The sequence below is a fragment of the Columba livia genome, chromosome 4 (assembly GCF_036013475.1).
Source record: "Columba livia isolate bColLiv1 breed racing homer chromosome 4, bColLiv1.pat.W.v2, whole genome shotgun sequence".
NCBI classification, from domain to species: domain Eukaryota; kingdom Metazoa; phylum Chordata; class Aves; order Columbiformes; family Columbidae; genus Columba; species Columba livia.
The window spans coordinates 25,133,840-25,147,531 of record NC_088605.1 but is presented as its reverse complement, the minus strand read 5'-3'; the positions used below and the strand labels follow the sequence as shown (position 1 = coordinate 25,147,531).

Sequence of the window (13,692 nt, the reverse complement as noted above, 5' to 3'; positions counted from 1 at the left end):
GAGCATGTTCCTTCACAATTCAGCAACAGACAGAATCCTGATGCAGAGAAGTGCTTGGCATGTGGTGACTGACACACTGGACCCCTTCGCTGGGTCAGGGCTGCGTCCTAAGCTAGCGAGGTAACGTGTGTTGTTCTTCTTCTGCGGGGGGAATATCGTCACGTGTCCCTGTAACAGAAAATACTTTCAAAATATAAACAAATAAAAAATTTAGAAACTTCCTAGAAGTATCTTCAGCTCAAATGTCATCTGCTGGAACACCATTACCTTTATAGCTTAATTAGAATTAACAGTCATAGCATTATAGCATAAGGAAGCAGATAGCAATGCTTTGTCTGTGAGCTTTGGAGAACCTCTGTTAGCTTCCCTGGGCCACTTCTCAGTCATATATTTGTAGGGAATATTCTTTTGAAGTGGTTTTTTTGTTCCTCTTTTGCTAATATTATACATTTTGGGAGAACAACAGTTCGTAGTTTGCGTGGGATTTTTAATTCCAAAAGAAACATAAAAATGGAGGAAAAAACTGTACACAGTGGAAGATGGATCAGAGAGGAACGTGAATAATGAACACTCTTCTCTATGTGTTAAATATTTATATTTCTTGCTATATTACTCCTCACTGCAATTTTGCTGTTGATAAAAATGGCTTTTTTTTTTTTTCCTGCTTCATCTATCTTTTAGCTAGACTTGCATACCACTTAAATTCTTTATGTGTTTAAGGAATGGTGAATAAACTGGAGGAAAATTAAATGTGTTATTTAAAAAGAATAAGCAGCTTGATCCTGTAGCTTCTGACTTATTTCAGAAGCTAGGTTGTAATAGGAGTAAATTTATACTTGGAGTTGCTACTGTACTATATTTTTTTAAAATACTGTATTATTACTGTGTTCTTCAGATTATGGCCGAGCGGAAGAATGCTAAAGCTATGGCGTGCAGCTCTTTGCAAGAGAGGACAAACGTCACCCTTGATGTTCCTCTGCAAGGTACCGTGTGTCACAGCTCGTGTCCTTGGGAGGGTCCTGGGTTAGAGACCATTTGGTTCTGATGCTGCTTTTGACCAAAAAGGAGCATGTTGGGCAGAGAGGTCTGGAGTGCAGTCCTGTCTTTTAACTGCTGTGTCTGACTGTAACTTGTTACTGCATTAAATTAAACATTTTTATTGGTTGTGTTGACAGTTGCTCAATTATGTCAACTTGTACATTTCCTCTTTTATTTTGAAATACAGATTTTGCAAATGCAGTCTTACTTATTTGTAGCTAATTGCACATATTGTCTTGTTTAAATCAAAATACCTTGGGACTGCACAAACTGGCCCATCGTCCTTAAAACCAGAATATACTCCAGTTAATCCCTTGGATTCAGGGAAGCTGTAGGAAGACTCCTGGCTTTCAGCATCAATTTTAGCAACTTCCAAGGCAAGAGGTGCTAGTGGATTGTCATCCAGCTTACAGGCCTTTTGCGCACTCTACTGCATGGTAAAAGAAAGTTGTCTTTGTGTGTCTTCATTAGTCATAGCTTAATAGTTACTATTTTGAAAGTATTCTAGGAGAACAAACATACTCTGTGTTAGCTGTACAGGAAATTACATGCTTCTAGATCCACTGGTTTATACTGAATATCTTACTCCTAATCTATACATCAACTTGTGTAATTGTCTGCTCAGACAGTAGTATTGATTACTTGTAGACTGTGTTTAACATATTTACAAGGATGGTATTAAAAACAGATTCCAGATTTTACGTAGTCATGCATTGAAACTTAGGTCTGTATGTCTGAGACACATTTATCTCTGTTTTCTGGTTTCTAACACGACAGCAGTATAACATGACCTTATTCTTAGCTCTAGATCACGAATTAGCAGATGCAGCTATTCCTGATTCCTTTAGAAATTACTGAGCATTGTTGTGGTCAGAGGTTGTGAAAATTGGCTTTAATCAATATGGTACCTTCAGAGTACAATTGCTGGGTAAACTGTTTCATGCTATTGATGAAATAGAAGTAGCTTTCCCTGCTGTGAATGCTGATAAACAGAAATTGATTTTTGTTCCCATGCAGTAGATTTCCCAACACCAAAGACAGAACTGGTACAGAAGTTCCACGTCCAGTACCTGGGCATGCTGCCGGTAGCTAAACCTGTGGGTAGGTAACACTCAAGAATAAATGACTTCCAAAGTACCTTGTGTGAACTCTGAGGGCTGGGCTCGGCCAGCCAAGTGTAAATGCGTGATTTTCCAGGGGTGAGGCACAGAGGTGTCTGATATTCATGGCCTCATGGGTTTTGCAACCAGAGTATTTGGGAGCTGCCAAGAAGACAGTTTGTTTCTACTGCTTTCTCTGAATATGAGCTCTGCTACTAATGAGAATGGCCCCAGAGAACTGAAATGGTGCAGCAGCTGAACAAGATGCGATTCTGTTTTTTCTAAGCCAGAGGCACCTCTTTTGTTTCTGTAGTTGAAGAAAACCAACTTCACAGCCCTTCCTTTCATCCTCAAATTGATTTTAATAAGAGATCCAAAACATCTGTTTTCTGTACTACTGTGTAAAAATAAATATTGTGTTATTGTTTACTTATGTATATATTTTTCATTATCACATTTTCTTCCGTTTTAGGAATGGACACTCTGAATAGTGCCATTGAAAGTCTAATGGCTTCCTCTAGCAAAGAAGACTGGATGCCAGTTACCATGAATGTTGCTGATGCTACTGTCACCGTCATCAATGAAAGAGTAAGGCAGACTGTCTTGTTTGGAACATGTTTAACGTAATATGAGCACTGAAAACCAAAAACATAAACACTAGTAGAAAGAGTTCATTTGTACTAGAATTCATTTGTTTGTCTTGCATTTTATTTCTTTCCAGGGCTATGAATCTGCAAGGCTCTTACTGCTTGTATCAGCTTCAGCTTTATTTACCATTCCAAGGATGTGCTTAAAAATGTAAATTATTATAAGTATTCATTAGATATTTAAAACAAATTCAGTGTTATCCTTTCTAGGAGTTCTGAGCCTAAAATACTATAGGTTAAGCCCAAAGCAGCAATCTTAAATTCTAAGCTCAATTTATTTTAATCATAGTATGGAAGCCAAGAGTAATATGAAAATCTGTGTTGCACATCACTGTCCTTTGTAGAGCATTTTCTGTAGAGACTGAAGCAATGAAAGTTTCAAAGAATGTCTTTTCTGTGTCTGTTGATGAGGTCAAACCAACATCTCTAACATACCAGCGCCAGGGCAGTATCCTCTGGAGTCATAATATCCATACATTTCTTCACAAAACAAGCAGTGCTGGAAATACACGATGTGCTCAGTGCTGGTGCTCAAAGCCTTGGTCTGCTGGTGGGAGCCTGGCCGGGGAGGTCCAGCCCAGGCCTGGGCACACTGGGGACATGCAGATGCAAAGGAGTTCCACAATACTGCATCAGCCTCTCCCCTTTACAGTCAACTTAGATTTGAAAGTAAAGTCCCACAGAATATCCGGTAGCCATGATCAATGAATTGATTCATCACCAGAGTGAAGAGGAGATCCTGGTGGAGTGTCGCGTGCGGTTCCTGTCCTTCATGGGAGTGGGCAAGGACGTTCACACCTTTGCCTTCATTATGGACACAGGAAACCAGCATTTCGAGTGCCACGTGTTTTGGTGTGAACCGAACGCAGGCAACGTATCGGAAGCTGTTCAGGCTGCTTGTATGGTAAGTGACCTCCTTCAAAGGCACCCGTAGCACTTAGGCTGTTTCACTGCCTCCAGAAACAATTGTCTTCCCAAATTTGCAATTGGATTTAATTTCAAGACAGAAAAAGAACAGATAAAACCAGGAATTGTGATTCTGGTATATTTAGTCAGTTAGAACCCAAACGTTTTTAAGTTTGAAATGTCAATTTAGTGAGCAATGCCCCTTTAATCATCTTCCCTCCTGACCTCTGCAACGTCTGTGTCAAAACTCTTTTTTTTCACTACACAGTTAGCTAATGCTGGAACACGTTTTGCTTGGAGTTGTGTTATACAACCCAGTGACAACGTAGTGCAAGTAATCCTTCTTCAAGAACAGCTGAACCCAGAAAACTTATTTTTCAGTTTTCAAAGGGCCGTTTGTATGAGTTAGTGTCCGTCATGTGCTAATGAACAGTTTCTGCCCATGCATTGGCAGACCAATGTCCCATTAATTTCAGTTGGGCTGCTCGTCATGGCCAAAATGGACTGTATTTAATGAGAAAGTATTAGAAGTGTATTTAAAGCGCTCTGTGAAAGTATTGGATGCAGTAAGGACGGCAGGATGCTTTTGCTTTGTTGCAGTTGCGGTACCAGAAGTGCTTAGTAGCCAGACCTCCTTCACAGAAAGTTCGACCGCCCCCCCCTCCCGCAGACTCGGTGACTCGAAGAGTTACAACGAACGTGAAAAGAGGAGTCTTGTCCCTCATTGACACTTTGAAACAGAAACGCCCAGTCACCGAGATGCCGTAGCGGCATCCGAGAGAAGATTCTCCTGCCGTTTAACTGAAGATAGCAGTAGCTGCGCTAGGGAAAATGAACTGACGATGTCTGGCCTTCCATTTCAAATCGCTGATGCTTTGTCTTCAGAGCATTTACCCCTATCAAAACAATGTTAGACAAGCATGTTCTCTCGTTCTTGCCACCATCGTGTGATATGAAAAGAAGCATGAATAATTTTTTTGCCATCAATGAGTTACATCATGAGCAACGGAAGGTCTTTGATTGTAAATACAGGAACGTTACCTAAACTCACACAAAAAAAGAGAATATGGCCGCGTCCCTCCCAGCGAACTCGTGCTGAAGTCCTTGGAGTGAGCGATGCCTGAGCTGATAGTTTCACCGTCTTGAGCTGGATTTGTCACAAACCAATCTTAAATCCTACAGCACTTTGATCTGTTTTCAACACTGGAGTAGGTACCAAGTAGGAGCTACCCTTGAATTGCTGTAGATTAAAAACCAAGTTTTATTTTTTACAGAACTATACCTGTTAGTTTTAAATTGTTTGTCAGCGTTGGTCTAGCAACCACTTTAACATCTCCCTGACATGCTTTTGAATCATGGTGTCATTATTTTATCTCCTGGTTATACATTATGGTCTTAGGGAAGAATTGTGTTTTAATACCAAACCAATGCTGAACAATGCAGAAGTGTTTTCAGTAATTGGGTCACAGGGTGATCCACTGGAGCTTTTCAGCTTTAAACATACAAATGAAACTGTTGGCCGTTAAATTTATTCTTCTAAACCTGATATTAATTTATCAAAAATGCCACTTATTTCACACAGGGCTCAAACCAATCAGGAGTAAGAAAGAACTAATCAGTAATTTTATTGTCTTAAAACTCTTAGACTAAAATATTCCATACCTTTTCCAAACAAGTGTGCGTTGAAATGTTCAGTTCAGCGTCTGGTTGCACAGTTCCCCCTTTTCCCTCAGAATTTGTTGCTGAATGCTTAACATGCTACAAAAAGAACAATCGTGTTTCTTGTCGTTTACAAAATGCCATTAATTTTTTTTTTTTTTTTTTTTTACTTTTAATGCTCTTGTGACAAAATAAGAAGAGAGTTGTTTCCTAACAGGATAATGCTTCAGGTGGTACAACTTGATTTCAATGCTTTTGCTCCAAAGACTTCATCCAGTTGCTTTGGTTTACACACCACTGCAGGCCCTGACAAAGTCAGCCCAGTATTGCCCCTTAAAATTGTGCCTCTGGCTAATTTTCCAATGCAGTTGGGCATCTGGAGTCTCTTCCTTTGCCATCTTCTGTCTAGACCTGCAGATTGGTCCAAATTTTGGAAATGGCACATTAAAGATATTTGTAATTAGTGTTAAAAATGTTTTGCCTCCATTTATAGGAATGTTCCAAACTGTAACTCCCAAGTCTGCAAAACTGGTCACCCTGTAATTTTAAAAGAACATCGGCAAGGTTGTTATTTCAAGAACTCTTTTTTTATTTTACTATGCAAGAGACTCTTATTAACAGGGTTTTTTTATTTCCTTGTTTAAAGAAATTAATGGCAACACCTGGGCAAAGCAACTTAGGAACACAAGGGGAAAAGAATGATGATTCAAGAAATTTCTGCATTGAAAAATGCAGAAAAATCATTAAACTAAACTCAGCATGATGTGTGAGCAAGTGCCAGGTGAAGGCCAGCTGTGCAGCTATTGTAATTACATCCAGCTCTCCGGAATGCCCGCTGAAGGGCTGATCCTCCCCCCACCTCAGGTGTCTGTATGACTGTGATTCCTGCACCCCAGGCACTGCAGCTATTGTTTCCCCTGCCCGGGCTGAGGTTCCCGCTGCGTCCTGTGCACCAGCTCCATGGCTTGTGCAGTGGCAAAGTTCCTGATGCCGAGCAGGCCGGGGAGAGAGAGCGTGGGGTGGGGGGATACAAACCAGCCCCCCTTTAGCAGAACTGAGCGTGAACTGGCCATGAAGCCAGAGCTGGAGGTGTGGAGGTGGCAGCTTGCACACACACTTTAGTTTGTAGCATCGATCCCCGTGACGTCTGCTAGGAGCAGCGTGAAAACTCGCTCCCTGTCACGACTGCTGCCAAAACGTGGCAGCCAATGTACCTTTAGGTAGGATTGTGAAGTTGTGGGATACAAGCTTCCTTATTCCTGATCATGCTAGTGATCCAAGTTTTGAGTTTATTTTAAATTACAGAAAGTACTTTGACAGCGTCTTTTTAAAGTTCCAGCTAGAAACTGGGTTTTGCAACTGTTCATTTTAACAGAGTAATTAAATTTTGTAGTTGTTTTTGCACAGTGCCGATTCTCCCAAGAGAGGTCTGAACTCTCTTTAAATTAAACCCACACTTGGCGAAGAGCAATGTAAAGGTTCTCCTACGTAGGTGTTGCCATAGCCATGGACATCTGGTGAGCTTTGCCTGGCAAAGTGTTAAGTTGCAGGAGGGGTGAGAAGACAGAAGGGTATTGGAAAAGCTGTAGGTCACTGGCCAATATGTTTTAAGATTGTGTCCGTTAACAAAACGTTGTTGCTTTTGCAAATACTTCAGTAGTGTGCTTAATGGTCTGACTATATGTGGCCTTTTTGCTTCAGTAGAGCTCCTTCTTCTCCGAAAGACTAAATATACACCCAGGTGTTCGCAGAATCAGAGCCTAATATTGCAAAGCCAGTTATCTTTTTTTAAACAATATATTAAGGCACTCTTTTTACCATGGCCAAAAAAGTATGTATGGGGTATGTGTGTTTGAGCAACTGCCACTGTTTTAGTTGATGTTATAGCGACTCTTCAGTTATCTATGCATTTTTTTATAATAACTAGTGATTCTGTAGGCAGGCAGCCATGTTCACTATGCCTTGTATGTCTGATACCATATTTTAAATTAACCTGTTAAATACAGCTTGAAATATTTTTATTTTATTTATTCTATTTTTACTGAAATACCCTGCATTATTATGTTGATGTATTGTCTTTACTGAACGTGCTATTGTAACATTCTCCACTCTGTACACTATAGGTGGCCTAAAAAAAAGGCAGGCTTTGTAATTATTTGTAGTCACATTTTTATTGAAGTCTGTAGAAAAATCATGTAAAGCAGAGCTAATTTCTTAATTTTTTTCAATGCAAGTAGCAAGTTAGAGGCAAGTACCACATGTCAGTCATGTCATTATTATGCTCCCTTGCAGAAGCAAGGAGATTTATATTTCACAGTCAACAACTAAGAGATGAAAACCTTTCTTTTGAAATCTGCAGTGCTGGCTGTAGGTTTTATTTAAGCCACTTACCATTTCATTTGACGGGGAGCAGGGAGGGGTGTGGGAGATCTAAAGCTACAGAGGCCACCTATAGGGTGGTTAAACATGAGTAACAAATCCGCGTGGAAGGGCACAAAATCCATTCACAGTAAAATGCATTCTTAGCCATATACTTCATTTGCAGAGTTACCTGTACCTATAGAAACAATACGCCCTTTTGTGACAGGGGAAGAAAAGCTGTGGACTGTCTCATAGCTTACACCAGCTCTGTGTCACTAAGAGTTCTATATCCCTTTTCTTTTGATTTTATCAAACATTTCATAGATCATTTAACTAGGGATCTAGAATTGATAGTGAATCACCCATGGAAAATAACTTTATTTCGACAGGTAATATGGTCTCAGCTGTTACAGCATCATCATTAATGCCATTACTCCTTTCTTGGGCAGGTTAATTAATACATTGCTACAACTTGCGCTGTACAGTCAGCAATAGCAGGTTTTACCAGCAGTAAGAAGGAAGGAAACACACCCACTGTTTATCAGCAGAGCTCGGTCTTGGGTAAAGCACCTGATTGACAACAACAAGGACAATTTTCCCCTCTGTTGACCACTTCTCCACATTTAAATGTAATCTGCTCTGAGAATAAATTTAGCTGCATAAAATGATTGTCTCAACTGTTACTGGTCCATGAAACTGAGAAATTATTTATTTTGTTCCAAATTGTGGTTGAGGGGAGGGAAAAACATACCAGTGGTTTAGAGGCAATAGCAGTACAATGGACAATTTTGTATCTGTAAAGCTGAATCAACAGTTTCTAGTTGAAAATTACAAATATATAACTGGATTACAGAAAATGAGTTACATAAGATACCGTTTCACTGTAAAAAGTCATCGAGTGTTTACTGAGCACAGAGGCTTCTACCTACATGTGCAGTCAGGTGCAGATGTTACCACTGCGTCACATTCAGTGCTTATAAAGTAAGCTGCTGACCTGCAGATCAGATTCTTCACTACCAGCTCTTTGAGATTCTTGGTAGGACATCAAGGTTCTAACTGCTTTGGCCTCCGTAACACTTCCAAGACTCAAACTCCTGAAAGCAAGATGAGGCCAACTGTGGGACATCATGATGCATTTTATGTAAGTAGCCAAGAGCTTCTGTCACAGGTATGTTCATTTAGAAGTAATTTTAATTACATTTAATTAATGATACAGATTTTGATTTAAAACAATAGTTCCATTTTCTAACTGCAGAATGTCTATATTTATTTTAAACATTTAACAAGCATATTGAAAAAATACAAATCTCCTTACTGTCCACTCCTTTTATCTAACGTGTAGAATCTCTCCTCCTCCAAGATGGTTTTGAAATAAAATAGGGATTTTTTTTTCCAGTTCCATACACTGCGTGCGCACAGGTCTAGATCTATCCATACAAGTTTGTTTAGGAGTAAGAGCAGATGGAGTTCATCCTTTTATTGGAACAGGTAAGGAGCCTGGGTTACTCACAGGGCTTACAGGAGGTGAGCGATGCCTTTGAACAGGACAGCTGGCTCAGATTAAAATGCAAAATGAAGTTTTCACTGATTCCATGAAGCAGCAATATTTGTCTGATGAACAAGACCCAGGTCTCTACACTGCTGGTGGGGCACCTTTCACATCCTTTCTGAAGGTGCTGCAGTTCCAGCTGCAGGGGCTGGTGTGGGTGAGGAAAAAATAAGAGATGTTAGAACATTTTCCCTGGGTCTAAATCCACTCTCAGCTATATGTCAAATAGGGTAAGATTCCATACCATATTGTCAACACTACTGGCAACATTTCTGCCAAATATCTGAACTGACTGCCCAGAGGAAAACTTCTCATCTGGGCCATGACTACCTTTGTGCTTCTATATCACTGTGCTGCCTTCATTTCACTTCTCCAGCAGTATAACCTAAATAAATAAAATTTCTGAGGTGCCTCTTGCAGTCATTCCATCATTGTTTGCCATTTTCCTTCTTTATACTGTCCATATTTAATACTAAATCAGATTCTTGTTAAAAGTATCTCCATGTGTTCCTTTTATCCTCTGCTCAGATTATACAATTGTAGGTATTTAAGTTATTTTATTTTACGTTTGCTGCCATCAGGGAGCAGGTTAGAAACCTGCAGCTATTTCCAAAGAGAGACAAACTACTGTGTTCAGTCATTTTTCAGCTGTCTAGCGGTAGCATTTACAAAAATAACTTACTTTGACCAGTTGCAGCTCTTTTCAACTAAGGCTGCTTAAGAAAGTTGGTGAAAAGCAGCCATGACCCATGACACAGCCCAGTATGACATTATGATGACAATTCAGTATTTTTAGCATGAGAATATTTATGCAGGTGGCATTGTTAATGCTTTGAAGCACACCTGAGTAGAAGCCAAGGGAGTGAGAACCAGAAAGCCTGTGCATGGGCTTTAGTGTACTTGGCCAGTTACCTGTAGGAAAGTTCACATCTAGTTTTAGAAATAAAGGTGAACTGAGTGGCTGCTGTGTAGGGCTGACTGTTCATGTGTCACAGTCTAAAAAGTAACGTACAAACATGGTATCTTTTGAAGAGAAATAGCCTCTTAAAAAAATGCAGTCTCACTTAAAAAAACCAAAACAAAACTGAAATTTGAATATTCCTACAAATCTACGTAGGTCATAGGGGAAAAAAACCCTGTATGCTTTAACTTGTCACTTTGAAGCATCTTGCAAGAAGCTATAGGTCTTTGGTCTCACTCCCCCAATAATCTCTCAGCCTTATGCAGCTGAGCTGCATTCACTTTAAGGTACAATTACCAGTTTAAAATTTCTACCTAACATGGATCTTTCTGTGCCAATATCCCATAATATATCTGTTTCCCACGGCAAGATTATCCTGCATAAAGCTATACTGTAATCTAAATATATTGATTAATGCATACAGACCCTCTTTAACCCTTTCTATAAAGGTAGGAACAAAGTGTGAAGCTTCTTACATCCATGGGCGAGGATGGCTGGGCACTGCTGGCTTGACCACTTTAGGCAGAGGGAACATCCTGTCCCCCACAGCTCTGGGCACTGCTGGCTTGACCACTTTAGGTGGAGGGAACATCCTGCCCCCGGCAGCTTTTGCTGCATGACAGCAGTGCTGACTTGATGTCTTGGGGCTATTTCCATGTGGTGTATGTGGTGCTACTGCTGAAGGGAAAACAATGTCCACCGTCTTTGTTTCCATCCTCTTACGTTCTGTGCGTGCCTTCCTAGCAAGCGTCTGTCTGTCCTGGACTGTGTACTTTGGCGCTCCAGGCAGAGCTGCGTCTGAAAGGGGGTGGAGAGATTTCTTCAGCTCAACACGGCAGTTTGTTCCATTCATGCTCCTTAGCTGTATGTTACTGACTGCTTTAGACACAGATAATTCAGCTTTAATATTAGATAAAGTTTGATGGTGAAGGAACTCTGCACCAGCAATATTCCTTCTACGTTGTGTTACTTTTGGTTGCTTTTTCTTCTTTTTCTTTGATTTTTCTGCAAGTGTGCCATCTAGTAGTCCTTTTGCTGCAGCACGAGCCAAAATGTCTTCATCAGACATATTTTCAGGAGACTCTTTCTGAAAATTTTGATGGAAACAACAGTAAGTATAATGACACAGACCTGCAAGCTCAATACTTTAATCCTGGCTTCCTGAGAATCCACTCTGCAAGAAAACTGTGGCAGAATCTAGCAAAAATACTTAAGTCATACATGATAAATGCTAACCAAACAATTCAAGAAATTAAAGAACATGACTGCTGTGACAAATGGCATCTGAGCATTTGCTTAGACTTTGCCCTCGACACGCCAGAAGAGGGGAAACTCAATTCTGGACTTGGTACCACACAGCCCCCACACTGAACTGCTCTCTAATGTGTTTGTAATATTGTAGAATATATATGCATATGTATGTGTGTGTGTGTATATCAGGAAAAATTGCTAAAATACAGAAAAATTATCAATAACATTAAACATTCATAATTTTCATGATAATGAAAATCCTTGCTCATGATACATAAGCAAGGAGCTCTCAGATTAACTAGGAACCAGGCTGATATCTGTAAAGAGGAGGAATGGGAAGAAACTATTTACAAGTAGCCAAGAAGAGGGCTCAGTACCTGAAAATTAGAAATTTCAGCTGAAATCATGCTGCTTCGTACACATTTTATGCCTCACAGAAAATGCTCATTTCCAGAGTCACCTAAAAACTGGCCATAGATGCCATTAGGAGCAATTGGTTCTGTGCATTAGAATTTGATTAGAAAAATATTCAAATCAACTAAGTGAAACAAAAATGTTTCTTTGGAAGGCAAGAACATGGCAGACAGATGTTCACAGCATGATTAACTAAAACTTATTAGCTTAGGAAGGCAGGTTAAAAACCATTCTACATTGAAAAGAGGTCAATAATAGATAACTTCAAAGGCTTTTCATGTGTGATTCTCTCACTCTTAATAAAATCTTCTAAAATGCCCCAAGACACAAGCTTCTTTCAAGCACTGTAATTGCAGTATGACAGAAAGCAGTACAAATAACCAAATAAGATCTCATATCTTTAATTTTCAATGACATTCTAATTAGCGCCCCCCCTTCCACTTTTGGTGAAAAAGTCCTACTTTTCTCAGACACAAGAGGAAAACGTTGATGCTGAGGGATGCCAACAAGCCCTTGAAGGCCTTTTCTCATGCATCGTGCCAAGACTGTTTCAGTTACAAAAGCCCCCTGCCTTTCAAGCCAGATTTGCATATGCCTTAGTTCGATTGAAATTATACCAAAGTATTAATCCCTACAGGTAACACTGTCTGCTTGGATACTGGAAAATCCTGGGGCCACATACAGACGTTAACAACTTTACTAGACACCATTTGTCATGAGTCTACTCAAGCTGTGTATTTCATTCCAAGGTGTGACAGCACTACTGTATTTCCTCTAGATGTTGCACTGGCTTAGACCAACAAACTGCTCTGATCACAAACAGCTCCAAAAGAAAACACACATGTCAAAAGTTGTGCTCAGCATAAACCCCTAGAAGTGGCACACTTCAACTGCTCACCTCTAATTTGTTCTTAACTGAAGAACAGCCAGGACTTTTTTTACATAGAACCATATAGGTTGGAAGAGACCATCAAGATCATCGAACATATTCCCTTTCATATAGTCTTTTGTGGAAGGCTGCAATATTCTTTTTCTGTGAAGTGTTTTTAAATGGTAATTTTCTTAGCTTACCTCTCTCTCTAGAACAGCAAGAAAACAGCCACTGCACACTTCTGATGGCTCTATTTTGAAAAATATTTCAGTGGAAGCCACTGAATTGGAGCAAGTAGAAAAAATAGGAGGGATGAGCCTGTAAAAAAATAAACAAATGACCAGAAAATAATATTTAAGGATATAAAAAGAAATAAACAAGTATATATTACAAATTATTTCCAAATTATGACTTTCAATGAGTCTTATCTTCATTTAAAAAAAAAAAAAAAAACAAAACACAATTCAAGAAAGACATGAGAATTCATCTTTTTAGAATTCATTCTGTTTTTTCAATTTTTTCCAATAATTCCCATTTAATTTTTTTCCAGTAATTAAGTATATTAAGCACTGGATAATAAGTATGTTTGAACATAATTAGCAACTGTGTTCTGTCTCAGGTCTGCAGTTACTGGATTATCAAGTTGCCCATGAAGTTGAGGAATGCTCTGAAAACACAGTACACAGAAATAGTAAAGGTGTTGACTTTAAGGTCAATAAAACATAATATATATATCTCAGCTAAAAGTCTTAGGTTAGAAAAATTTGCTGATTTGTAATAACTGAGTGCTGTTTGTTCAAATTTTCAGTTTTGTAGTGCATCAGTGAGGACAGAGAACTAACCTCTTCTTGTGTTCTCCCGGTATTTCAGTACTCCCTACCTGTCACAAACAGGCCTCCAGGACTTGGCTCCTAAGGCTGCTAAACAAGTACTAA

At 39.5% G+C, this 13,692-nt stretch overlaps 2 protein-coding genes across 32 annotated transcripts in view; one reads left to right on the top strand and one right to left on the bottom strand.

The window, feature by feature from the left end:
- APBB2 (amyloid beta precursor protein binding family B member 2) overlaps nt 1–8,376 on the top strand; it is a 181,440-nt gene extending 173,064 nt beyond the window's left edge. For 27 of the 29 annotated variants that reach the window (XM_065060761.1, XM_065060749.1, XM_065060743.1 and 24 more), the window contains 5 exons: nt 896–983; nt 2,056–2,139; nt 2,611–2,726; nt 3,510–3,689; nt 4,292–8,376. In XM_065060761.1, coding sequence (XP_064916833.1) covers nt 896–983; nt 2,056–2,139; nt 2,611–2,726; nt 3,510–3,689; nt 4,292–4,459 — 636 coding nt within the window. In that variant the 3' untranslated portion in view covers nt 4,460–8,376. The remainder of the gene's footprint in view (nt 1–895; nt 984–2,055; nt 2,140–2,610; nt 2,727–3,509; nt 3,690–4,291) is intronic. The other 2 variants (XM_065060744.1, XM_065060759.1) reach the window with 1 other exon arrangement.
- The window catches only part of NSUN7 (NOP2/Sun RNA methyltransferase family member 7), a 24,938-nt gene continuing 18,751 nt past the window's right edge, over nt 7,506–13,692 (bottom strand). For all 3 annotated transcript variants that reach the window (XM_005501370.3, XM_021286010.2, XM_021286009.2), the window contains 3 exons: nt 12,958–13,075; nt 10,698–11,308; nt 7,506–9,408 (listed from right to left, as the gene is read on the bottom strand). In XM_005501370.3, the coding sequence (XP_005501427.2) occupies nt 9,345–9,408; nt 10,698–11,308; nt 12,958–13,075 (793 nt within the window). In that variant the 3' untranslated portion in view covers nt 7,506–9,344. The remainder of the gene's footprint in view (nt 9,409–10,697; nt 11,309–12,957; nt 13,076–13,692) is intronic.